At 47.4% G+C, this 26,107-nt stretch overlaps 1 protein-coding gene across 3 annotated transcripts in view; it reads right to left on the minus strand.

Moving 5' to 3' along the window:
- Positions 1-660: 660 nt before the first annotated feature.
- Positions 661-26,107, minus strand: part of LHFPL4 (LHFPL tetraspan subfamily member 4) — a 65,061-nt gene continuing 39,614 nt past the window's right edge. Inside the window, exons 2-4 of one of the 3 annotated variants that reach the window (XM_037904668.2) lie at positions 11,459-11,695; positions 7,951-7,967; positions 661-3,734 (exon numbers count right to left, since the gene is read on the minus strand). In XM_037904668.2, coding sequence (XP_037760596.1) covers positions 3,726-3,734; positions 7,951-7,967; positions 11,459-11,695 — 263 coding nt within the window. In that variant the 3' untranslated portion in view covers positions 661-3,725. Of the gene's footprint in view, positions 3,735-6,568; positions 7,487-7,950; positions 7,968-11,458; positions 11,696-26,107 lie in introns of those variants that run through there. The other 2 variants (XM_037904667.2, XM_037904669.2) reach the window with 2 other exon arrangements.

Below are 26,107 nucleotides of genomic sequence, written 5' to 3' on the forward strand. Positions count from 1 at the left end.
TCTGCATACCAGTTACCTGTCATCAGCATATTCCCCTCCTCCCCAATTAGATCAGCAGATTTAGGTCCTTTAATCTTTCTTATGAATCAGACCCTCCATGCACAGCTTGATCGCTGGCTGCCTCTCTGAATGCCCTTCATGTCTGTGTGTCTGTGGTGGGGCGGGCCCTAGAATGGAGCACAGAATTCTAGGGGATAGCTGCTACGGAGCCTTGTACCGAGGGGCTGTCACGCTCTGCTCCACGACACCGCTGCACATGCAGCCCAAATCATGGCTTTTGGGTTTTTTTCCTACATATTACATTGCAAGCTCCTCTTCAAATTTCCCTGTGCAATGGCCCCAGTCTCTTTCAGCATTACTGCTTTCCATCTCTCTGACTGAATAACTGCTTCCAATTATTTTTCCCCAGATGTATTAGCTGCATTCTTACAGACTGCTTCTTGCTCTGTTGCAACCTGCCCATATTTCTATCCTTTCCATATCCCCTTGTATTTGTTCTTTGCCCTTCTTGGTCTTTGCAACTCCTCCCAAGTTAGTATGCTCTACTCTCTGAATTTAATTAAGGAGCTCTTTGTAAATAATCCCAGATTCAAACCAGTCCCTCTGGGCACGGCCCCTCATTAAACATATTGACATTCTCAAGCCGCACCACGGGGTTCCAATCCAATCCAGTTTGAATTATATTTTCCAGTAAGGTTTTGTGAAACACTGTATCAAACGTTGTACTAAAATACAGATATATTACAGCTACTGTATTCCCTTCTCCACTTCAATTAACAAAACCAATCACATTTGTCTGACATAAGCTGTAATTTCTATCCCCCATATGCAGTATCTGCTAGGTCAGTGGTTCTCAAATTGCTCTGTGGAGAACTGGCTGGTTGCTGGGTGTTGGCACCTTCTCCTTGTTTCTAGCGGCTAAATTGCTTTAAAAGAAATTTATAAATTCACCCAGTATTTTCCTGATGACTTCCCTGCATAAGCAATAGCAGTCATTGCTACAACCAAGTGTCGCTGATTGTGAACGGAAGGAGAGAAGGTGCTGGGGGTGGTGCTTACACGAAGCGTGTCAATAAGAGACCTGTGAGCTGTAACCCAAGCTTTGGGCGTTTGAGAACCCTGACTCTAGATATTGGAGGGTTTGTGTTTGTGTATTTTTCTTGATATTTGCTATTATTTTAGTGGAACAGAGGTTAGACTTGTCGGATAGGAACTGCCAGGATTGCACTCATCCTGTCAGAAAATTCACTGCTACATTTGCTTTTCTTCTATTCTCCACACCTTCCAATTGCTCTGGGATTTTTCAGAAAAATTCTCACTGGTTCAGGAAGTGAATCAACTAATTCCCTTAGTGCCCGGGGCTGCAGCCCAGCCAGAATGGCTGGCTTTGTATGTGTTTGCCTCTCCCCACTATCCCCTTAACTGCCTCTTATTCAAGATATATTTACAAAGTCTTTGTTGCTTCCTACTTGCCCAAATCTCTTCCCTTCTCATTATAGAGCGAGCTTTCAGAGAGCAGTAAAATACGCCTGACCCCTGGAGTCAGCAGGACTCCACCGCCAACCTGCTTTCCACCTTGAGCTGCTTCCCCTGTGGGGGTTGTGAAAGCCCCTTTGGCAGCTTCCACTTACTTTGTTTTCTTCCCTTTTCCCTGCAGAATCTGTATATCCTTGTTTAGTTCCTTCCTTCTCTTCCAAACAACAGCTGCCCCAACTATGACCCTGATTTCAGTGCCAGCAGCTTTCTTGTGCCTCTACCATACCCAGTGAAATACCAGCCTCTCACTCTGCTCCCTATCTCTCAGGCAAGCTGCCTCTCTGTTAATAAGTGGCCCTTTCCCCTTGACATTTCTCTCTCTTTCACACACACCCACCCCCTCATGTGCCCTGTCCAGTTTCTTCTAGCTCCAGGGGTACTTGGATGTTTTCCCTTCCTACTCCACCTTCAGGCTGTGGCTGAAGAGACAATCTCATGGTTGCCTCCACCTTTGTGCTCAACACTTTCAGTGCTAGTGCTTAGAACTTTATTGCATTGCCAAGGACTGCATGCTTTCCAACGCTGTTGGCTTATAAAGCCTGTGCCCATGGGCCTGTGAGGAAAACAGGAAACCTGACACACTGACCTGGCCAGCAAATCCAGATCCCTAGCCAGTGGGATTTGGTGTGGTGAGTGGCAAAGAGGGGAGGGTGTGTGTTTGAGAGGGCCTCTTGCTCTGCTCCAGCTAGAGGGTGTGATGTGGGCACATTGGTCTTGCAGGGTGTGGCTAAGGTTTAGCTCTGTTCCAGGGAGCTGTTGAGGGTGCTGCTGTCACTATGGTTACTCTGGGTGACTTTCCTTCCATTTCTCAGCCCTCAGCTCAGGCCTTGGGATGGTAGATTTTATGATGGAACAGGAAATGGCATCGTTCCCTGCAAGGGGCACTGCCTTTCAGGACTCCTAGCTCTGAGACTTCAAGAAAGCCAGCCTGGGAGGGATTCGTGTCTCTTTGGTCATGGGGAGTCCCTGCTGTTTTCTGCCTCTCCTGACACTTGGCCAAAGGCTACAGACTGTTCAGGCAGCTCAGCCCTCCACAGCCTGGAGCTGGAGCCGGAGCCTGTGAGGGGCAGGGCTCCTGCAGTGGCGGGGGCTCCAGGACAGAACGCCTCCCTCTGTTCCATTGGCCCCTCCTCCAAGGCTGGCCCTAAGGAGAGATGCCAAGTTGCAGCTTTGCTTATGCCAGTGGAGATAAAAGCACCATATATGTTGCGTATGGTATTTGGCACCGGCCTGAGACAGAATCAGAGAGGGGAGGGCCCCGGAGAGGGAACAGACCCAGCAGCAGGGGAGGAAAGACTCCCATCCCCACCCCAGGTGTGGTTTGCATTTCCAGTTGCTCCACCTTTTGAGGGGGCCTGGCTGAGGTTTACATTCAGTGCTTGTAGAGAGCCAGATGCCACTGCAGCCACATAGGCTGGGCCAAGCAGTGAGGCCCACAATCAGTAGAGGGAGCAGGCAGGGCAGGCCTTCTAGCCCTACACTCTGGGATAGGGAGTGTCAGTCTGCAACCCCTCCTGCCATCCCAGGCAGGATGGAGGTAAAGTACAAAGTCACGGAGGCTGGAATCCCCAGGGGACTCAGAGTAACTTTACCCTGTTCAGAGAAGATTCATTTACACATAAAAGTATCAAACGTTCCAGTCTCGGGTGCTGGGTTTCCCTAACAGCAGAGTGCAGAAAAGCTGAGCTGTACAAAACAGGGTGGGGGAGGGTTCCTGGCTGAGTCTGCTGTGCTGCAGTCCTGCGGGCGTCCCAGACAGACTGTTGCTTGCGCCAGCTGCATAAGGAAATGATATGGAGGAAACTCAGCTGGAAGCATTCTCCAGAGGGAGCATGGAAATTCCAGAGGTTCTTGGGAATGTAGAAATCTGTTAAAAACTCTGTCTTTTTCAGTGAAACAAAACTGCCGTTTGTTGCTCCTCTTGAAGCAGGTTCAGGGGGATTTGGCATCAAACTCCCTCCATATACAACCCCCGAGCAGGGGGAGGGAGCCAAAGCTGGTGAGTCACATGAAATGGGCGGGCCGTCATGGACACAGGGCAAGGTTGGCAAATCCCCAGAGAGGTTGGCAGATTCTGAGGCTTCAGGCTGACGTTATGGAACCATCGGCAGCAGAAAGAAGGCAGGATAGAGAGAAAGCGTCTGAGCCAGGTACCAGTGAGATAAGGGCCCGGCTGCATGTTCTCTACATTATATCCTCTGTGGAGAGAACACAGAGAATCAGCATGTGCCAGCCAGGCCACAACACCTACAGCACCAGAACCCTGAAAGGCAGTGTCAGCACCCCAAGGGGGTTGACGTAACCAATAATAACAATCAGGGCAGGGTGATTTAGTTGGGGATTGGTCCTGCTTTGAGCAGGGGGTTGGACTAGATGACCTCCTGAGGTCCCTTCCAACCCTGAGATTCTATGATACTGGGACCAGCTTCCTTGTGTGCCTGCAGACCCAGCAACTTCCCAGGGAAGGAAGGGCCCTTGCAGCTTGTGGCACTACGTACAACATCCCTGTGCCAGTTTCTGTATTCCTGGCACCTCTTTAGGGCCCCATGCAGCCACTTGTGTGGAACTGTTTTGCCCACCTGCATTTCTAATTTACTTAGCACAGAGAGCTCCATGCCAGTGACGAGACCCTACAATCATTTCCCAGCTCTTCAGCTGGCCAACTGGAAATTAACCCTTGGAGAGGAAGCGTAGAGATCTCAAAGTCATGGAGGGGCCCAGGAGCTTCCTAGGATCCTTATCCAAGTGATACCCAGAAACTCCCTGCACAGGGAGGGCATGGCAAGGTGACAGGGGCAAATTGGGAGAGAATCTCTGCCAGCACATCAGTGAAAGTCACTGCCTGAACCGCTGTTGAGAAGGGCACGCAGACCCCACCCCTGTCCAGCAGCATGGAGTTGAGGAGGACACTCTGCTGGGGCTGGGATTCTGTTCTCACCTGCTATGGAGGAAAGCAGCTCCTGGCAGGTGTGGTGAGTTACACAGTGACTGCTGCTGCTATGCAGCCCTTCCTGACCTGGGGCCAGCAGAAGCTTGTTACTTTTATGGTATGGGTATAAACTGTGTAGCCCTAAGCTACAGTCCTCCTGTACAGGGCCAAGGGGATACGTTCTGCGCCACTCCTGCTCTGCAAAGAGGCCCTGCCCCAGGCCTGCTGCATTCTCAGCCTGGCTCCTTCCTCACACCCTGGGGGCCCCAGTACAGCAGCATGTGACACCATCACAACTCAGCCCCACTGCTTGCCAGTGCGACACCCTGATGCAGTGCTCTCACACAGTGTCAGGCCCTTGCTGCCTCTGACTCCATCCCACACAAAGTCCCCTCCCTTCCAGCTTCTCTCACTTTCTGCCACGACAGCTGAGAGGGAAGGGTGGGGCATTTGTTGAGTGCTGGAAGGCTCTCCACACTCCCCCATGCGCTGAAGGCTGCATGGGGAGCACTCCTGGGCCTAGCCCAGGATGGACTAACCCAGGGGTTCTCAAACTGGGGGTTGGGACCCCTCAGGGGATCTCAAGGATATTACATGGGGGGTTGTGAGCTGTCAGCCTCCACCCCAAACCCCGCTTTGCCTCCAGCATTTATAATGGTGTTAAATATATTAAAAAGTGTTTTTAATTTATAAGGGGGGGGTCATACTCAGAGGCTTGCTATGTGAAAGGGGTCACCCGTACAAAAGTTTGAGAAGCACTGGACTAACTCTTTCTGTTGTCCTACAGCCCACCCTACTTAAAGGCAGGAAACAAAATCTCTGCAAAAGGCCTGATTCAGCTTGCCAATAAAACTGTAAGTAAATGCAAGAATGCATTGGATCTAGCATCCCGGGGAGGTAAGGGAGCCCACTGGTATGTAGACAGACATATGTAAGAATAGCACACAGTTAACTGTCTCTCTCTGACTCATCCTTCCCATGCTGCTTGCTGTCTTTAGACTGAGAGCTCATCAGGACAGTGATTGTCTCTACATCCCGGGTCTGCACCAGCCAGAGTGACACTGCCCTGCCACCTCAAGAGTGAGGCCCCAGGTAATCCCTCCCAGTACACACACCCCTCCAACACACCCCCATGTACCCCCTCCCAGTATGCACCTCCCCTCCAGCACCCCCCATGTACCCCCTCCAGCACCCCCAAATACTCCTCCCAATATACACACCCCTCCAGCACCCTTCAGGTACCCCCTCCCAGTACACAGCCCCTCCACTACATACAAACCCCTCCAGCACCCCCCAACTGTACCCCCTCTCCAGCTCTCCCTCTGACAGTGTCCTCATTTGGGAACCTGAAATATGGTAACCCTATGTACAGCATCCAGAACCATGAAGCCTTGATCTTGGCTGGGCCTCTCGGTGCTCCTGGGATATAAATAGTGAATGGAGTCCTGGGTGGTCCTGTCCTCTCACGTAGTGGCAAGATATTGCCTTTTTGGGACTTGACCCATTCATTGGACCAGTCTGAAGGTGAGGAGCACTGCTGGAGCAAGGCACGAGCTTCAAACAGGCTGTGGCTGATCCTGAGCGTGGTTCAGAACAGCAACCCCTTCAGTCCTCTTACTGACAGAGAAGGGACAGGCATGAAGGGGATCACACTGGGCCTGGTGAGCCTGCACCTCCACCCCGCCACTAGTGGGGACATGTCAGAACTTGCCACAACATCTCCCCTTCCCCCATCATCCCTCAGACTAACACGGTTGGACAGAACTGAACCAGCCCAACCCTTCCCCATGCCATACACACACTAGCTCAGGGGTGACAGCTCTTGTGAATTAATTGTGAGTTGCTCAATTTTGATCTGAGTTACCCAGGAAAGAATTTTCTGTAGATCTGGCTGGTGAATCTTGCCATATGCTCAGGGTTTAGCTGATTGGCATATTCGGGGTCAGGAAGGAATTTTCCTCCAGGGCAGATTGGAAGAGGCCCTGGAGGTTTTTCGCCTTCCTCTGTAGCATGGGGCACGGGTCACTTGCTGGAGGATTCTCTGCGCCTTGAAGTCTTTAAACCATGATTTGAGGACTTCAATAGCTCAGACATAGGTGAGAGGTTTTTCGCAGGAGTGGATGGGTGAGATTCTGTGGCCTGCGTTATGCAGGAGGTCGGACTAGATGATCATAATGTTCCCTTCTGACCTTAGTATCTATGAATCTATGAACCTGCAGGAGGAGCTCTTGTTATGACGTGAATATCTCCGTTCCCCCAATTTTCAGGATCGGTTACATATGCAGAGCTCTGGTTGACAGAGACCTGTCTTTGCCACAGCCCTGCCTTTGTCAGGCCCTATGTGAGTACAAAGGAGCAGAGGATCCTGGGGAAGTGGGAGGTAGAGTGTCAAGGGGGTCAGAGAAGAGCTGCTGCTGCATACACGGGAGGTCCCAAGGCAGGGTAGGGAAGACGGGGGTGGAGTTGGGGAATTACTGCTTCCCTCCCACTGCTCCAAGATCTCCCCCAGCAGTGAGTAGTCTTGGGGCAGTGGGAGCGAAGGATAAAGAAAATAAAAATTAGTATTCTCAGCAATTTGCACAATTATAATTAGTCATTTTTAAAATTTAGATAATGTTTTGGAGAGATTATTGGATGATTACATACTGGATCAAATTACATACAAAGGATGGAACAATTTTAAAAAATTGAAACGCATTGAAGGTGGGAACTGATTATTTCTTAAAAAGTCCAGGATTATAACTCTAATTACTGCACTCAGAATGGGTTTTGCAATTAGGCCAGACTGTGGCCTAAACCAGCAAATCCATTTGGTCTTAAAGCCTCAGTCTTGAACTCAGTGCACACTGTCCATCTGGCTTAGGGTCCGTGTGGCAGCCCATCGGTTCTGAGATGTGTGCAGAAAATAGCTCAGGTTTCCAAGAGAATCTCATGGTTCTTTGTGCCAGATTTCTGAAGGCGCTGGTGATCGGGCAGGAGAGTGCAGTGGGACAGGTCAGGGAAGAAAGCTGAGGCAGAGATCTGGGGGAAGGGCAAGGAGCAAGACAGTAAATGGATGGTAGTTCCCCATCTCAGGAGTGAGGAGAGAGTGAGTGGAGTCCCATCTGAGCAGCCAAGGAGTGGTCGCCATGTCTGTGGGTATTATAGGTTGGACATTTTCTCACACACACAAGGGAGGAGCAGAAGGGAGTTGAGACGTCAAGACAGGCTAAATATGATTGGATTTAAAAAAAAAAAACCCAACACTTATGATTTGGGTGCTAATCTCAACATCTTTGGGGTTGACTCAGGATTTTTGATCCCGTAAATTTAGTAGTACTGCTACAGGGACAGAACAGAACAAGGCCCAATGCCCCCCCACACAGATGCAGACAGAACAGAACTAGGTCCCAACACCCTTCTCTTCCCTGCCCCCCGGCGCACACACTAACTGGGACAGGATGGAACCAGGCCTGGTGAGCCACGCTGCAACACACAGAACTTACCGCAGTGCCAACAAAATCTGTGAAAAATATTTTAAAAAAAAGAGAGAGAGAGAGAGAGAGAGAGAGTTAGGAATCTGCTCTGGGTCTGACTCAGCCTCTGCTTCCTCCTGGCTGCGCTGCCACTCAGAGTAAGGGGTTCCTGTGGCACATCTCCAAGCTCTCTGGGGCTGCTCTGAGTTCAAATTCATGACTCATTAGTCTACATCCTATTGATCTGGTCTTGGTTTAGATGCAGTGGGTCAAATACTGTGTGGTTATACTGTCTCCTCCACCTCCCCTCCCGATGATTTGGCTGGATTTGCACCAGCGTAACTGGGAGGGGAATGTAGCTTCCTGGATGGAATGGTCAATACACCACACAAGCACATATAGCCTGATCCCTATTAAGGAGAGTGCACCTGCTTAACCATGCATGTTGAAAGCCTGTAGCCAAAGCTTTCCATGCTATACGCAGATATTTTTATGCACACACCTACGGCCATAGACAGACTGCTATACCCTCATGCACAGTAACACACTCAACTCTCCAACCCAGGTCTGAAGAGCCCTATCCCCAACTGAGGCGTAAGGGGAATCTGGTCTCATTTGTTCCTATGTTTCCCTCAGACTGTTTGCCATTGAGCCTCAGCCCTACCCTGGATGGACCCTCATCTCTGGGCTGGGTGTTTTTCAGTCTCTGTGACAATAGAAAAGTACAGGGCAAATTTCAGGATCTGTGTTTCTCTGTCAGAGGGAAAACTATTTCTGACATCGAAGAGCTTCCCTGCTCCCAAGGGGAGGCCTGTGTTACAGCTGAAAGGGCCCTGTTGCTATGACACAGGCCTCTTGTGCCAGGAGGAAGGGAACAAGTCTGTGGTCAGAGTATTGACCTACTGGGTAGTTCCCAGTTTTTCAGGCAGTGAGGGCATGAGTACAGTTAGTCTAAGATCAAATGAACTCAGCCATGATCTAGTTAAAAAATCCCTAATAGGACTGGTATTTATGTTTCTGGCTTTGTCCATAATGAACAGCATCTGTAGCTAGTATCTCAGTACATCATAAAAAAGCACCATATCAAACAGCAGTCATCCTAGGGAGAATGGATATTCACAAGAACTCACTGTAGTTCTGCTAGCACTCCCAGAAAGAGGATGAGGCAGGAATCAGAGATGAATGTGAGATCTATGAAGCTACTCCAGTGTGGCAGCTCACTTCTAGGAGTTTGCCTAGCATTGTGGATAGAGGCATGTTGCGCACACACGCACACACACACTCACACAGCTGCATGAACTCACACACACAAGCACTGAGTGAGAAACCCTGCATATATTTTGAAACCCCATTAAGCAGGTTCCCTGCCTTTTACAGTTACAAGGAACATGGCTTCTCTGAACTGTTCCTTGTTTGATGTGGATCTGTCCTACCACCAAACATTTTTGTGAAATCTGTAACTTATTATTCTAGAGACTCTTTGATTTGATCCCAAGATGGCTGTGGACCATCTGCAAAGGGCAGCCTGGTGCCAGCACAGCTCGCTGGGCAGTTTGAGGCTTGAAGAGTTCCCATTCCCATATAGAAGCATGGGCTGAGCATTCAGAGGCTGCATGCAGAGTCAATCTGGAACAGATGGGGGTCAGTGAACCTCTCCCAGTCAGAGGTGAGGGGCCAGGGATTCAGTCAGACCTAGGCTCCCACCCACTCACTGACAGACCCTAATGCGCCTGTGCTCAGAGCCTCTTCCCTTGGCTTCCAGCTAGCCATACCCACTGTAACTCTAGGTTTAATTCAAACAGATGGTGCAAACTCTAAGGCCAGTAGATTTATTGTGATTAATTACATTTCCACTTAGGCCCTTTAGGTCCTTCTGGCCTTTGTTCAAATTTTAGTGATGCCCAGGACAGGAGACAAAGTAACCAGTTGAGCAAAGCACAGACAGAATCAAGAAGGCACAGAGAGGAGGACGGGTGCCACAAATGAGAGAATTAGAGATATTGTTAATGCACCAGTTATGGGAGGAATACAAACCCTCCTGCTTCAGAAAAGGGACCAGCCTCTGACTGAGGAGTTAGGAAGAAACTTCCCCTATGAGCAGGGTATGCTCTAACTGCCCATTCAGGGGCTATCAGACCTTCTTTGGAAGCAGCTGGGCCTGGCTGCTCTCAGCAATAGGAGATGGGCTACATGAACCTGTGTGGACTGCTCCCACCTGGCCATTCCAGTGTTCCAAATTGAAACTGCACGGGCTAATCTGATTGGCTGGGGGACTGAGCCACGCACCAATCTGATCGCTGACTGGATGGCCATTCTTCAAAAATAAACAAATATTCAGCCAATCACAAATCAGGTTTTATTATTATGGATAAACTGGTATCTGACTGGCTGACTCACCATATAAAAATGTACCTTAACTCAATCCAGCTGCAGCAGGGACATTAGCCTGTGGGTGTCATAGGACTCTGATCTTGTCATGGGCCAGCAGAGAACTTTGCAGTCTTATAGCACGAGGGACACCTTCCCTTGGGAATAGATTATGCTCTGCTGACTCTGCTGCCACAGTGACTCAGAGGAAAGCTGGTTTGGGAGTAACACTAACTGTGCCCTGTCTGTGATAATAAGTCATTAAACCCCCTTCCTGTCTCTGGGTGTCTGAGGGATGCAGCAAAGGATGGGGCAGAGGCACTGGGACAGAAGTCTGTCATGCAGGGATTCCCCACCACAATGCACAGATGAATGAGCCCCTTTCCCTGCTCTGAACAGTGACTGACATCCTTGTCACAGAACCTGCCTATTCACAAACCCAGCAGAATGCCTAGAGCTGGAACCTGCCTGGCAGCTGCTCCCCAGCAGATAGGACTAGCTGGGGCAGATTCTGTTACGGTTAATTGGGAATGTGACACTGTCCCCCTTGCCCTGACCTTAGTAGAACCATTTGGAAGCCTGTCCCCTGGAGCAAGTTCTTGTGCTGTCTGGAAAACGTAGGGCCTGTAAAATATTTATTAAGTTTTACTGTACCCCACAGGGTGGCTCAGGATCCTTCACTGCAGCTAAATGTGGAGCGCTCCTCTCCTCCCCAGCTGACCCTATTTATAGTGTTAATTCTGGGCAGGTCTGGACCAGGCTCCAGGAAAACCAGACAGAGAGAGAGAACAGGATCGTGTGTCATGTGGGAAGGTTCTGCTTGCACATAGCTCCGCACAGATCTTGGTGGCTACTTGCACCCCCAACAGGATGGGGACTGGCATCCACGTATCTGGCCAGAGACTTGGACTTATCAGGTATCTTTCAGGCTTCAGCGCTTTTGGTGGCACCATGGCTGTGAAAGAGATGCTGACTAGATGAGAGGAGGAATAGAGATACAGTGCAGTGTGGAGAGGGTGGCATTGGAGTTCTTAAGTCCTACCACTATCTGGATTCATTTAAGGGAGAGGGGCTGGAAGGGACTCAGCCAGGAGAAAAACCTTTTGCTACATCCTATTGTGGAGGCATAGGCGGGATGGGGGCTGCAGCTAGGGGCAGGAGTAGTTCTTACCTTTGTTCTCTGTCTTGAGCTCCTCATGAAGCAAGTCATTCTGCCGGTTGCCAAGGACAAAGGCCAGGAAGGAGAGGATGAGGGCGTTGAGGATGCCGATGATGGCAAGGATGTAGGCCCAGCGTACAGAACAATCGCCCAACGAGTACTTCCCTGTCTTCTCCCCGCACATGTCCCTGACAGTCTCTGCATCCCAGCCATCTGGAAATATCATGCAGCCCAGCACCAGGCAGAGTGCTGGACAGGAAAAGAGGGATACAGGGTCCGGAGGGGGAGAGGAGGGTGGGGGGAGAGAGAGAGAGAACAGAAATTTGACAATAGCAGGCTCTTCAATCTAGCAGACAAGAATATAATGAGATCCAACAGCTGGAAGTTGAAGCTAGATACCCTCAGACTTGAAAATCACAGTTGTTCTTTCTTTCTTTCTTTTTTTAAACAATGAGAATAATTAACCACTGGACAACTCACCAAGGGAAGTGGTGATTCTCCAGCACTGGCAATTTTCAAATCAAGATGGGATTTTTTTCCTAAAAGATACACTGTAGTTCAAGCCCAGCTATTAGACTTGAAGCAGGAATTCGTTCAGGGCAGTCCTCTGGCCAGTATTATGCAGAAGGTCAGATTAGATATTCACCAGGATCAATTAATAAAGAATTAAAGGAAGGTAATATAACTAATGCCAGTCAACACGGCTTTATGAAAAACATCCTGTCAAACTTACTTGATATCTCTTTTTAGTAAGATGATACGTTTGGTTGATAAAATGTCACTGTAACAAACTCAGACTGCTGTAAGACATTTGACTTGGTACCACACAACATTTTGATTAAAAAAACCAGAACAACATAAAAGTAACATGGCACATATTACATGGATTAAAAGCTTGCTAGCTGATAGGTTTTAACTGCAAGCAAGGAATCATCATTATGGCTACGTTTTAGTCACTGGTGTTTTTAGTAAAAGTCATGGACAGGTCATAGGCAGTAAACAACAATTCACGGCCCATGACCCATCCATGACTTGTTCTATATACCCCTGACTAAAACTTGGGTGCTCTGGGGCAGGGGGTGACCCAGGACCCCTGCTGGTGCTGGGCGGGGGAGAAGAGGGCTGGCAGGCTCCCTACCCAGCTCCGTGCAGCTCCTGGAAGCGGCCGGCATGTCCCTGTGGCCCCTAGGTGGAGGTGCGACCGGGGGGGACTCCACATGCTGCTGCTGCCTCGAGTGCCCACTCTGCAGATCTAATTGACCAGGAACCATGGCCAGTGGGAACTGCGGGGGCAGTGCCTGCAGGCAGAGGCAGCACACACAACCGCCTGGCTGTGCTTCTGCCTAGGAGCCAAGGGAGGGACATGTCGCTGCTTCTGGGGGGCTCCCTGAGGTAACTGGGCTCTCACCCGAACCTGTGTCCCAGCCCTGAGCCCATTCCCACACCCAAACTGCTGTTGCTGGGAGTGGGGGCGCAGTGGCCTGAGACTGCCCCAGCAGCGGTCAGTGTGGCTGGCCTGGGGCCACCTGAGCTGCTCAGGCAGCCCCAAGGCCAGAAGTACCGGCTGCTGCAGAAGTCATGGAGGTCCTGGAAAGTCACGGAAACCGTGACTTCTGTGACAGGCTTGCAGCCTTAATCATCATCAAGTGAGTGAGCTTCCAGGGGGTCCTGCAGGGATCAGTTCTTGGCCCTATACCATGGGCAGTGGGTAAATAGGCCAGGGAAGGCTCAGCCTCCCCTGGCGCTGCCGCAGCTGCCACACCCCTGGTTGCAGAGTTTTGGGGGAAAGTTTTTGATTTATTATGCTCCATGCAGGTTCCAGGGTGGCTGAGGAGGCAGTATGTGCTATTCAGCTTCCCTAGTTCATCAGTAATCTCCCTGGACTCCAAAGAGAATACTGATGAACCCCGGAAGCCAAGTAGCACATACCACCTTCTCAGCTGCCCCGGAACCGGCATGGGGCATATCAAAAGTGTCTTCTGCATGAGAGGCTTTTCCCCAGGTTGGCTTGGGCTCTGGGAAGGGGAGGCATGGCTGTGGCTGACCCAGGGGCTCCTCCAGGTTGGGGGGGGCTCAGGGATTTGGCCATGGGGAAGGGGCAGGGAGTCTCAGGGCTGTGGGCATGTGCAGAGTCAGGGGCTAGCCTCCATGTGGAGCCCCCCTTCCTACTGCCCATGCCCTACACTATTTCACATTTTTTTTAATCTATGACCTGGAAGAAAACATAAACCCATAACTGATAAAGTTTGCAGATGACACACACATCTGTAGTAAGTAATGTAGAGGATAGGTCATTCATACAGAGTGATCTGCATCACTTGATAAGCTGGGCTCAAGCAAATAATATGCATTTTAATACAGCTAAACATAAGTGTATACATATAAGAACAAAGAATGTCAGCCATACATACAATATGGGGACACTATCCAGGGAAGCAGTGACTCTAAAACAGATTTGGGGTTTGTGGGGGATAATCAGCTAAATGTGAGCTCCTAGTGTGATGCTGTGGTCAAGAGAGTTAATGTGATCCTTGGAAGCATAAACAGGGGAGTCTTGCATAGGAGTAGAGAGGTTATTTTACCTTCATATTTGACACTCCTGTGACTGCTGCTGGAATACTGTGTCCAATTCTAGTGTCCACAGTTCAAGAAGGATATTGATAAATTGGAGTGGGTTCAAAGAAGAGCTATCAGAATGATTTAAAGGATTAGAAAAGCCTGCCTTATAGTAAAAGTTGCAAGGACCTCAATCTATCTTCAAAGAGAAGGTTAAAGGGTGACTTGATTAGTCTATAAGTATCAACATGGGGAACAAATATTTCATAATGGGCTCTTCAATCTTGCAGAGAAAGATCTAACATGATCCAATGTCTGGAAGTTGAAACTAGACAAATTTAGACTGGACATAAGGCATACATTCTTAACGGTAAGGATAACTAACCACTGGAACAATTTACCACGATGGGACATTTTTCTATAAAATCTGTCCTAGGAATTATTTTGTGGAAGTTCTATGGTCTGTGTTATACAGGACATCAGGCTAGGTCATCACAATGGTCCCTTCTGGTCTTGGAATCTAAGAATGTGTGGCCTCAGGCCTTATTTACTCACCACTATTTAAACACTGCACTGAATATGGAATTACTGATTTCCTCATGGACATTTCTATGGTGCTTCTCATCATAGGATCTGAGAACTTCACATATGCGAATGAATGTATAATTCCACCTTGCCCAGGAGGCAGGGAGGTATTGTTCCCCTTGTACAATGGGCACAGAAAGATTAAGGACACAATTATCAGGTGTCCACTGAGTTTGGTTGCCCAGTGTGAGATGGCTAGGACTTGATTTTTCAGAATACTCAGCATTATGTGTAACACTTCATAGATTTAGAGTGGCACTCCCAGTGACTTCAGGTGCAGCTGAGCACTCAGCACTTCTGCAAATCAGATTTCAGGGGCCTCCAGTTTGGTCCCCCAGAAAATGAACAGTATGTAATCAGTGGCCACCTGTGGAGAGTTTGTTAGCAATAGTTAGAGGCTGGCTCATGAGCTGAAGCAGGAAGATTTCCTAGCACTTTCCTAGCTCCTGTTTGCTGGTCAGTAATTGGAACAGGTGGCTCCCTGGTGGTGGTGATGGTTTGGGTGAAACTGAGGGACTTTACCCTGGATTACTGGCTTTGGGTGTTCTCTCTGAATCTGCTTCCAGAGCTTAGGCCTGATCTGGCTATCTAGTAACTTATCTGGCCCTGTCTCCAACATATCTGAGTATCACTTGAGATGAAGAGACTGGACAGAGTGGCCTGTGCCTTCATCTGTTACCTGTCAGCGCATTTTGTTAGGTTGCTTTTCATCCCTCGTTTGCACACTGTGTAAGAGCTGGCAGTTTGCTGGGGAGTCAAGGACCCTGCCACACCTCCCTACCCTGGGAGAAGAGAGAGGAGCAGGGCTGACCAGGTGGATTTTAAAGTTGCATTTGAAATGCTTTGAGTCAGGCACAGACAGATTTGTGAGTCACTAGTTCTTTCCTCAGAGGAGAAGTGTGTTGGGGGACATGCACACAGCTGTGAGAGATTCTAGGAGGAGGATGCAAATGTCCCAGCCAGGGCAGAGGAGGGAAGCAATTTCTGATTCTGGACTGACCGGGAATGAAAGTGAAGGGAGGTAGGGGAGCCCTAAAGTTCAGTGTTTGAGAAGCACCTTGCACTAGGCTTCAGCCATCCCAGATACAAAAAGGAGGTGCAGGAAGGATGAGCTATCACAGGCAGACCTCCATAGGGTATCACTCCAGGTGCCTGGCAAAAGGGAATTTTCCTCTCATATAAGTAATGTATAAAAAGAGAGCTCCCTATGACTTCAGCTGTGAGTGCTCAGTACTTCTGCAAATCAGAGCCCAGGGTCTCAGGTTGGGTCCCCAGAAAATGAGGAACACTTTTCACGAAGTGACTTACCAAGCAACACACAGGCACCCTGTGTCAGAGGCCGGGATAGATTGCAGTTCTTCAGGGTGGCATTCATCTGCTTAAGCTACAAGTCCATTCTTTTTCATCCTGCAATCCCCTGCCTCATTCACGACACACCTTCTGACAATTGGAACAAATGAGGCGGGGACCCTACAAACATCTAAGCCTGGCTCAGTGAGAAGGAGTTGAATATTCACAGACTTGGTGAGGCTGAGCTGCTCAATAATGACAATACTTCAGTCTACAGCTAGCAGACGTGACAGAGAAGTGCTCAGAGTGAAATGGAGTGTGAGGGACCTGTGAGGGCTGTGAAAGGAGCTGGCAGGACTGGGGGAGAAGCAGTCATCCTAATACAGGGCAGTGCTAGAGTCTGGTTGATGAGGTGCCCATGCTGCACCTTGCACCAAGCCACTGCAGTAATGGCCACAGTCACTTTAGGCTCTTGTGTTAATGTATGTTTTTAATTCGCCTCAATTTGTGACTGTGATCTAGCAATGCTCTTCTTGTCCCTTCAGGCTTTTACATGGCTGCCACAGGACCCAAGCTTCCTGCAGGGTTGAGAGTGGCATCAATCTTTGTAAAAACAACGAGGAGTCCTTGTGGCACATTAGAGACTAACAAATTTATTTGGGCATAAGCTTTCGTGGGCTAAAACCCACTTCATCAGATGCATGGAGTGGAACATACAGTAGGGAGGTATAAATACACAGCATATGAAAAGATGGGAGTTTCCTTACCAAGTGGGGGGTCAGTGCTAACGAGCCAATTCAATTAAGGTGGAAGTGGGCTATTCTCAACAGTTGACAAGAAGGGGTGGAAATCACTTTTGTCGTGCTAATGAGGCCAATGTAATCAAGGTGGCCCATTTCAAACAGTTGACAAGAAGGTGTGAGTATCAGCAGGGGGAAATTAGTTTTTGTAGTGACTCACCCACTCCCAGTCTTTATTCAGGCCTAATTTGATGGTGTCCAGTTTGCAAATTAATTCCAGTTCTGCAGTTTCTCACTGGTGTCTGTTTTTGAAGTTTTTTTGTTGAAGAATTGCCTCTTTTAAGTCTGTTGTTGAGTGTCCAGGGAGATTGAAATGTTCCTCTACTGGTTTTTGAATGTTATAATTCCTGATGTCAGATTTGTGTCCATTTATTCTTTTGCGTAGAGACTGTCCGGTTTGGCCAATGTACATGGCAGAGGGGCATTCTTTCCCGTGAAGAAGAGCTGCTATGTCAGTATTTAATGTTTAGTTTGTCTCTGCTGTTCTCTAGGAGAAAGAGGTGTTGTAAGAGCCTGGGAGGGGACCAGAGTGTCCCACCCTAACTCTGGCTTTCAACCTCTTCCCTATCTGTAAAACGGGGTGATGATCCTGACCCCTGCTGGGATGATGATGGCTAGTTAATATTTATAAAACTCTGTGAAGCTTAGTGCCTCATAATAGTAAATTAGACTGAGCTCTCCATTACCAGCATGAAGGGAGGTGTCAGGGTGATGGCTAGGGTCGGGAAGGGCAGGGAGAGAGGACAGATGGTTGTTACAAACTGTGTGCATGCATCTGTGTACGCATGTGCATGTACTTGTATGACACTGTCTGCACAGGTTTTCTAAGGGCCCAGGGTACTGCTGGCCTGTGTATCTCTCTCGCCCATCCTGTGTTCTCTGGGTGAGTAAGGGTATGTCTACGTTGCAGTGTGGGCTCAGACTCCGGCTCGAGCCCAAAGCTCCCTTCCATCTACACACAATTTTGTCGAGTCAGGCAGTAAATCCTCCAGGCCTAGGCCCAGGCCCTAGGACCCAGCAAGAAAGCAGGTGGGTTGGAGTCCAACCCTGGGACTTGGGTCCAAACTCCATTGTTTTGCTGTGTGGGCTCAGCTCAGGTCTGGGTCCCGCAGACTCATGTCCTGAGAGTCTGCCAATGCTATGCCACAATTCCATGGGGAATTGTCCTTTCAATCCCAAGATTAGCCAATCAAACCACCAGGGTTGCTTCTGTTTCCTGGGAGTCAAGTACAGCTGTTTGGGGTTTAAACCTTCCATTTATTTATTCTGACCACTGAGCTGTAAACAGAGTAACTTTCTTGTGGGTTTGAAGTGGTCACTGATAAGAAGTCCTCCGTTGCCAAGCACACTGCTACCTGGTCACATGATCTAAGCCAGCTTTTTGGTAAAACTGGTGCGAGACGAGCAAAACATTCGACTTCAGTAAGAGTTCCAAGAATGACCATGCACACCCAGAAATAGCAAAGAAGCTGGCAATGTTGGGGATTCACCGGACTGGAGACCTGGTCAGCCAGGATGGCAACTTTCTCAGCCCCTGATCCAGTCTAGGACTGGAGAAGAGTCAGCAGATGCCTGATCAGGCTAACAAAATGATTCTGGTGCTCACACCAATTTGCAAGGATCTTTAATGCCAGAGCAGCTGCAGTGCATCCTGGATCCACACTTAGAGGAGCTATTTGATGAGCCCCTGGAGGAGCAACGTGCCATGGTGCTGACAGCAGACGAGGCAGAAATAGTTCTGGACCCTGGTAAGATTCTGGATTCATTTTGTGGTTGTTAATATAGGGGGATGGGAGGTATTTCTGTTTTATGACCCAATGCAAAATTTATTGCAAGCTGTGGGTAGCAGCATGTATACACTGAGGGCAGATTGCATGCTTCCTCCTTGGCATTACATGACCACCACATGGAACTCAGAAGGGAAGCACAAACAGTGAAACAAACATTTCACATCAAATTTTTCCTTGATACTCTCACATTTTTACAGAGATGTCTGTGCCAAGGTGTTAAGAGTAAGAACCTTATAAGGCCTTCCCTTTTAGTATGCCGCTCTGTACAAATCAGCCAGAACACAGCATAACAAACTGTCTGTAAACAGTAAACTGCATAGGGGTGATGGAGGGCAGGTACAACGTAGTGCATGTGTGACAAAATCAATATCCAACATACAGTTTGGGGGTTTGTTTGCAGACTAGAAAATATACTGGGATATGTGGCTGGGGAATGGCTGTGTAGTTCTTTGAGTGTCTTTGTTATCATGTGTGCTTGCATGTAGTCCATAGGTAGATGTAGTCAGAGCAGGCTGTATAGGAAGCTGTAGGGAGGCAGTAATCCATGTGGACACTAATGCAGCATCCTGTTGATTTCCCCCATGAATTTTGACCCAGTCCCAGGTGCTGATAGCTGCAAACTTTTCCTGTAGTAGAAACTCCAGATAGATAGTAACAGTTTGTGTACGGGTATATTTTTCTGGGCCCATCTCTGTAGAACACCTGCCCACTCCACTTGTAGATATACTTCTCAGTCACCATCAACTTGAAAACCCCTATGCCATACAGGCTGGCTTTCCACCAGCAGCTTGGAATAGAATGTCCCTTTGCCATTCAAGAAACTCCAACATTGTTATGTCCTCCAGAATATGGAATGCCTGAAAGGATAGAGAAAGCTTAGGTAGTAAACCACAGGCCCCCTCCCCCAAGCTACAGAGATCTGCAATTTTTAAACATATAGCATTTGTAAATTTTATCTTGTGTTCACTCTTTTCACTTTGATTAACTCGGTTGTGTTCACGGAGCTTCTGGGCACCAAAGCATTCTTCTGACAGTATACTGAATCAGAGTTTTACAAAGTATCATTTTTTGGCCTTGAAATTCCACAGGCCCTTTTCTCAGTGAAGGCACTGAACGTTTTTTGAAGTACTGAGACGATGTACGATTGAAAAACTGTTCCCAGAAAATAGTTATCAGTGATTTACTGTCAAGCTGGAAGGACATATCGAGTGGTGGCCCACAGCGACTGATCCTGGTCTGGTTCTGTTCAATTTCTTCATAAATGATTTAGATAATTGCATAGAGAGTACACTTATAAAGTTTGTGGATGTTACCAATCTAGAAGGGGTTGCAAGTGCTTTGGAGGACAGGATTAAAATTCAAAATGATCTGGACAAAGTGGAGAAATGGTCTGAAGTAAATAGGATGAAATTCAATAAGGACAAATGCAAAGTACTCCACTTAGGAAGGAACAATCAGTTGCACGCATACAAAGTGGGAAACGACTGCCTAGGAAGGAACTGTGGAAAGGGATCTTGGGTTATTATGGATCACAAGCTAAATAGGAGTCAACAGTGTAGCACTGTTGCAAAAAAAAGCAAACATCATTCTGGGCTGTATCAGCAGGAGTGTTGTAAGCAAGACACAAGAAGTAATTCTTCCACTCTACTCAGCACTGATTAGGCCTCAACTGGAGTACCGTGTCCAGTTCTGGGCACCACATTTCAGAAAAGATGTGGACAAATAGGAGAAAGTCCAAAGGTGAGCAGTAAAAATGATTTAAGGTCTAGAAAACCTGATCTATGAGCATTGGAAAAAAAAATGGGTTTGTTTAGTCTGGAAAAGAGAAGACTGAGAGGGGACATCAGTTTTCAAGTGCATAAAAGGTTGTTGCAAGGAGAAGGGTGAAAAAATTGTTCTCCTTCATCTCTGAGGCTAGGACAAGAAGCAATGGGCTTAAATTGCAGCAATGGAGGTTTAGGTTGGACATTAGGAAAAACTTCCTAACTGTCAGAGTGGTTAAGCACTGAAACAAATTGCCTAGGGAGGTTGTAGAATCTCGTCATCGGAGGTTTTAAAGAACCAGTTAGACAAACACCTGTCAGGAATGGTTTAGTTATTACTTAGTTCTGCCTTGAGTGCAAGGGACTGGACTAGATGAGGTCCCTTCCAGTTCTACACTTCTACGATTTGATGTCTATTTTCAGGGCTTTCGGCCTGTGCAGGCCCTTGTGTTTCAGCAGCTTAGCCTACTTCAGCAGGAGTCCAAGAGGAACTGTTTCCATGATGAAAGTATGGTGGACATTCTAGACAGGGCGAACAAGCAGGTACAGTACCCAAGCAAAAAGGATTCATGGCAAGGGGAAAGACACAGACAGGTTGCAGGGCATGAGGACAGAATTTCAGTGCATGAGAAGAGGCTGGCAGTGAAGTTTCTGGAACAGGAATGTTGCTTGAGGGAGGAAGATAGAGTGCTCCAGAAAGACCTGTTTAAGAGGCTCCTGTTGCACCCCCACCACATCCTGAGTCCCCTACACAGTACCATATGCTGCAGACCAGGAATGCATTGGACAATTCCATGGCTGGGTGGCCCAACTGGGACAACACTAACTGGACAGGACAAAGGTAGCTCCTACTGGCATCCACCCCCATGCAGTGGCTCTAGTATGTGCTAAACACACAAGAAAGGGAAAGGAGATTAGGGAGCCAGAGAACTTTCAAAAGTAGGGCTTTTATTAGTTGGCACTGGTTTCACTGTTTGTACTATTCACAGGGTTTTCTTTATGCACTTTGTTTTATTATTGGCTTTGGCGTTGGTTTATTACTGGTGTTTTGGTGTTGCAATGACAGCTGGCCTGCCTAACAATCCTTTAATATTGCTTTTTTTTAATACAGTCATAAGAAAAGGCTTTTATTGAATTAAGTTTTTACAATTATTGCATCACATCATATAATGTGCATTTTTAATAAGAATGATAAAAACATGTAAAGTGCAACTGAGAAGTTGCATCCAAACACACTTTCTCAATACATCTATTCTGATCAATCCACAATGAAAATCCACAGTTCATGTCACACAAACCATTGTCCCACGCCATTATATTAACAGTCATCTCATCCACAATTAACAATTCATGATAATTAACACCCCCCATTCTTAGTATACAGTGACAGTACTTAATTTACTGTGAAAGCTGCTGCACAAATACATCCATAAACATACTATTCTCCCTCTTCCATTGGCCCAGGGAAGTCCATAGTGTGGGTGTACAAAGCATCCCTGATTTCTGTTGCCTGGGTGCATCCTGCTCCACCTATGACAGGTACGCTCACCCAGAAAATGCACCAGTTCAGCAATCCATTACTATCATAGGGCCACCCAGGGACAAGTGGCTCACCTTTGGATTCATAAAGATTGTGAAGAGCACAGCAAGACACAGTGATGCGGACACTGGAATCCAAACAGTTCTATAAACAGCGCCAGAAGGATTTCAATCTGCCAAAAGCACAATCAGCCACCTTTCTACACCTACTGAGAACATAATTAAACTCTTTTGCCAGTGCCTCTGAGATTAAGGTATGGTTTTATAAGCCAAGGCAAAAGGGGGTACGTGGGGTCCCGCAGAATAAGAGTGGGGATGGTTACTTCATGTATGACAGTGTCATTTCCTGGGAATAGTGTCCCAGCCTGACTATAAAGGTAGACTCCTGATCAGTGGGAAACCCTGGTGACATGAACATTTCCATAAATTGACCTTTGTGGTCCACAAGGGCCTGCATAACAATGGAGTAGTACCCTTTGTGGTTTATGTACTCATGCTCCTTGAGGGGAGCAAACTATAGGCATATGAGTCCCATCAATGGCTCCAGTGCAGTTTGGAAACCCCATTCGCTGAAAACCAGCAATTACTTCAGGGATATTATTTATGTCCACTACCACCTTTGGGTAAATAACACTCCTGATTGCCTTAAAAACCTCCACCAACATCTTACCCACAGTTGACTTTCCATGCCAAACTGATTAGCAATGGATATGCAGCAGTCCAGGGTAGCCAGCTTCCAGATGGTTATAACAACCCATTTCTGGACTGCATGTGTCATTATGCTTAGGGTTGAGGCAAGCTGCTCACAAAGCACCAGAAATGTAGCTTTCTTCATGTTAAAGTTCTGGACCCTCACTTGATCATCCCAGATCTGCTTGACTATGTGACCCACCAGTCTCTGCTTGTGGCCCTGCTCCAGAAGAGCCAGTCAGTGTAAGAGAATCAGCAGCTATACCAAGAGCTGTGAGCGGCGTCTGCCATGTCTGTATCATCCTCATCCTCCTCTGACAGGTGCCTTTGGTAGCTCATAAAATGTCACAAATGTCCACCAGTGTCTCATGGATGCTCTGCTCATTTCCTGAAACAGGAGTGAAACTCCAAGAAAGACAATGGTGACACTTCCGTGTTGCTGGCTCTGGATGACGGGAGCATGCAAACCCAAAAGGTGACATGGCAGTTTGTGTTGGCAGGTTGTGACCACTTCCTCTAACGTGGGAGGTGGACAGTCAAGTTTTCCCACACTTGCACCAAAAACCAAGGCCTACAGTTGCTACAAGTGGGTAGGGTGCTAGAAAGCCTGCCTAAGCTGGTTTGACTTGGGTCTGTGTAATCCAGTGTAGACTCCTGAGCACAAGCGTGAGACCTGGGTTCAGAAATTCTGAACCTAGGGTCAATATTCATCTGGACACTCAAGCCCAGGGTTACGAACGTTGAGCTAGTGGGCTCAAATCCCACTGATCTTTGGGCTAACACTGGAGGTTAGGCATACTCTGTTTCAGTGTAAGCCCAGGAGAAACAACTTTCTCCTGGGCTTGGTTTCCTCTTGCCTCACTCAGTTGCAGGTACTGATCACATTTGGAGCTGTCTGAGTTTATCTCCTACTCTTATGTGCAGCCTGGTTGAGCCACAGAGTATAAATCCCAGAGTTTATCTAAGGGATCTTGGGTCCCTGCTTCCCCCATCAAATATCTCTCACCTGTTAGTCAAACTAGGCTTTAGCAGATGGAGCAGAGAGAATATGACGTCCCAGAGCGATCTTTGCACTGCCCCACAACTCTCCCAGGTTCTTCAAACTAGCATGGCTTTCCTGTCTGCTGTGCATTGTCAGCTCAGCCACCTGGGACTCAGAGGTGGTCTTCCCATGCATACTCGGGAGTGGAATGTTCGGTGCAGGAGCACTGAGAAAAGCAACTAAAGACATGAACATCTCCATGGGAGAGGACCAGTGTTGGAGCAAGGGGACCAGACTGTGCAACTGGTTAGCACTGAGTGATTCAGGTTGGTACTTACATTATTTGTATTACCTTTGTGCTTAGAGCCCCTGCCATGGGCCAGGACCCCATTGTGCTAGGTACCGTACTAACACAGGGCAAAAAGATAATCTCTGCTTCAAAGAGATGACCGTCTCTGGGCCTGAAAGCTGTCACCAGGTGGTGGCTGCCGAGTGGCCATTTCGAAATGGTTTGGGGGTGTCAGTCCATTTCTGATCAAAGGGTATGTCTATGCTGCAATTAAAAACCCACAGCTTGCCTGTGCCAGCTGACTCAGGTTCACAGCGCTCGGGCTAAAGGGCTGTTTAATTGCAGTGTAGACATTCAGGCTCAGGCTGCAGCCTGAGCTCTGGGATCCTCCCACCTCACAGGGTCCTAGAGCCTGGACTCTAGCCCGAAACAGAATGTTTACACCACAGTTAAACAGCCCTTCAGTCTGAGCCCCACAAGCCTGAGTCAGCAGGCACAGGCCAGCCATAGGTTTTTAATTGCAGTGTAAACATACCCAAAGTGGCCCCATCAACTTCTGGGCCTCTCTGTGGAGGCTGCCAGAGATACATGTGACCAGGCAATGACCCTCTAAACAAGGATCGATTAAAACAAAATAGACCCAGGGCCCCGAAAGCTCCTCCACAACCAAGCAAATGGCTCACGTCATTCCTGGCTTCCTCTATCCATCCAGTCCCTGTGGCAGAGCCTGAGCACACAGCTGTAGACCCTTGGATCCTCTCCCCTTTTCACACCAACCCAGAGCCTGGATCCACAGACCTGGCCATAACCTCCCCTGCCTCCAGAGGAGGCCTGAAGCACTTGGTTGAATAGTTTGTGCTGTCACTGTCAATGCTGCAGCTATCCTATGGGTAAGGGGAGGACTCCAGTCACCAGGGCTGTCAGTCTGGCATCTTTCACAGCATCATGTTCAGTTAATTAAAAAACAACCTGATATATCCAGACAGTCTCCCATGGGCACCCTGCAAGTGTTCTCTCTGTATGGGAGTGCTGTTATCAGAAACTTGATTTTGGTAGGACAAATACCCCACACCCTATTAGAACCTATAATTTTCTAACGCAAAAGGTATTATATCCAATGCAAGGTAATTCTATTTTGGACCTCATTCTGACTGATAAAGATGGATTAATCAGTGTACTAGAAGTTGGTAGTTGCCTAGGGACCAGTGATCATGATCTGATTTCATTCAATGTAGGCAATCAGAGGGCAGTTCTAACTAGTAATATATTTCGTGCTTCAAAAGGGTGAACGTTCTAAAGTTGAGAAAATTTGAAAGAAAAATCTGAATGAAAACTGGGAGTTAAGAGTTTTAGATGGCCAAAATGCCATGATTCTGCAATCAAGAAATTGAGACTTGGGTTGTTAGCTAATCCTGGTTCAGTGGTGAAGTGAAGGCAATGACTAGCAATAAAGTCACATATAGTAAAAGGGAAAAAGTGAAAATACATAGCAATCTATATAAATTAGAAGTTATGAAGTGTAGAAAATTGATAAGGGAAGCTAAATACACCAGCTAAAAAATCCATTACTGTATGGAGATGGTAACACTGTTGATGTAGAAAAGGTGGAAGTGTTTAATAAATATTTCTGTTCTATATTTGGAAAGAAGCAGGATGATGTACTTGTATCACAGGAGCATCATGAAGTACATTCCAGTCCATTCTTAACTAAGGAAAATGTTAATATCTACTAGGGATACAAAAAAATTTTCAACAGGACCAGTTAACTAGATCCAAAACTGCTAAAAGAATTGAGTCACTGAGGAGATTTATGGCCCACTGATAATTTTTAATAAATCTTGGAATAGCAGAAAAATTCCAGAACAGTGGAAGAGCCCTAATGATGTGCCAGTATTCAAAATGGGCAAATGGGATGATCCAATTAACTACAGATCAGTTAACCTGACATCAATCCTGAGCAAAATAATGGAAAAACTGAAATGGGATTCAATTTATGAACAATTAAAGGATAGGAAAATAATTAATGCCAGCCAACATGGTTTTATGGAAAATAAATCTTTCAAACAAACCTGATTTAATTATTTGAAATTAAAAGTTTTGTTGATAAAGGTAATTATGTAGATGTAATACACTCAAACTTTTGTAAGGCACTTGACTTAGTACCACACAACATTCTGATTAAAAAATTAGCACTATGAAATCTCCCGGTTATCATGTAGTGAGGCTTTCTCTCAATGGAATTGCCATAGGCAAACTGATGCAATTAAGTACCTAGCTATAAAAGTACCAGAAATGTTAACAAACTAGTGAAGATAAATTTCGATCCTATATTTTCTTATATAGTTAGTGATAGAAATCCTTTCTCCATGAGCCTTTG

Source organism: Chelonia mydas, chromosome 7 (assembly GCF_015237465.2).
Source record: "Chelonia mydas isolate rCheMyd1 chromosome 7, rCheMyd1.pri.v2, whole genome shotgun sequence".
In the NCBI taxonomy this organism is placed as follows: domain Eukaryota; kingdom Metazoa; phylum Chordata; order Testudines; family Cheloniidae; genus Chelonia; species Chelonia mydas.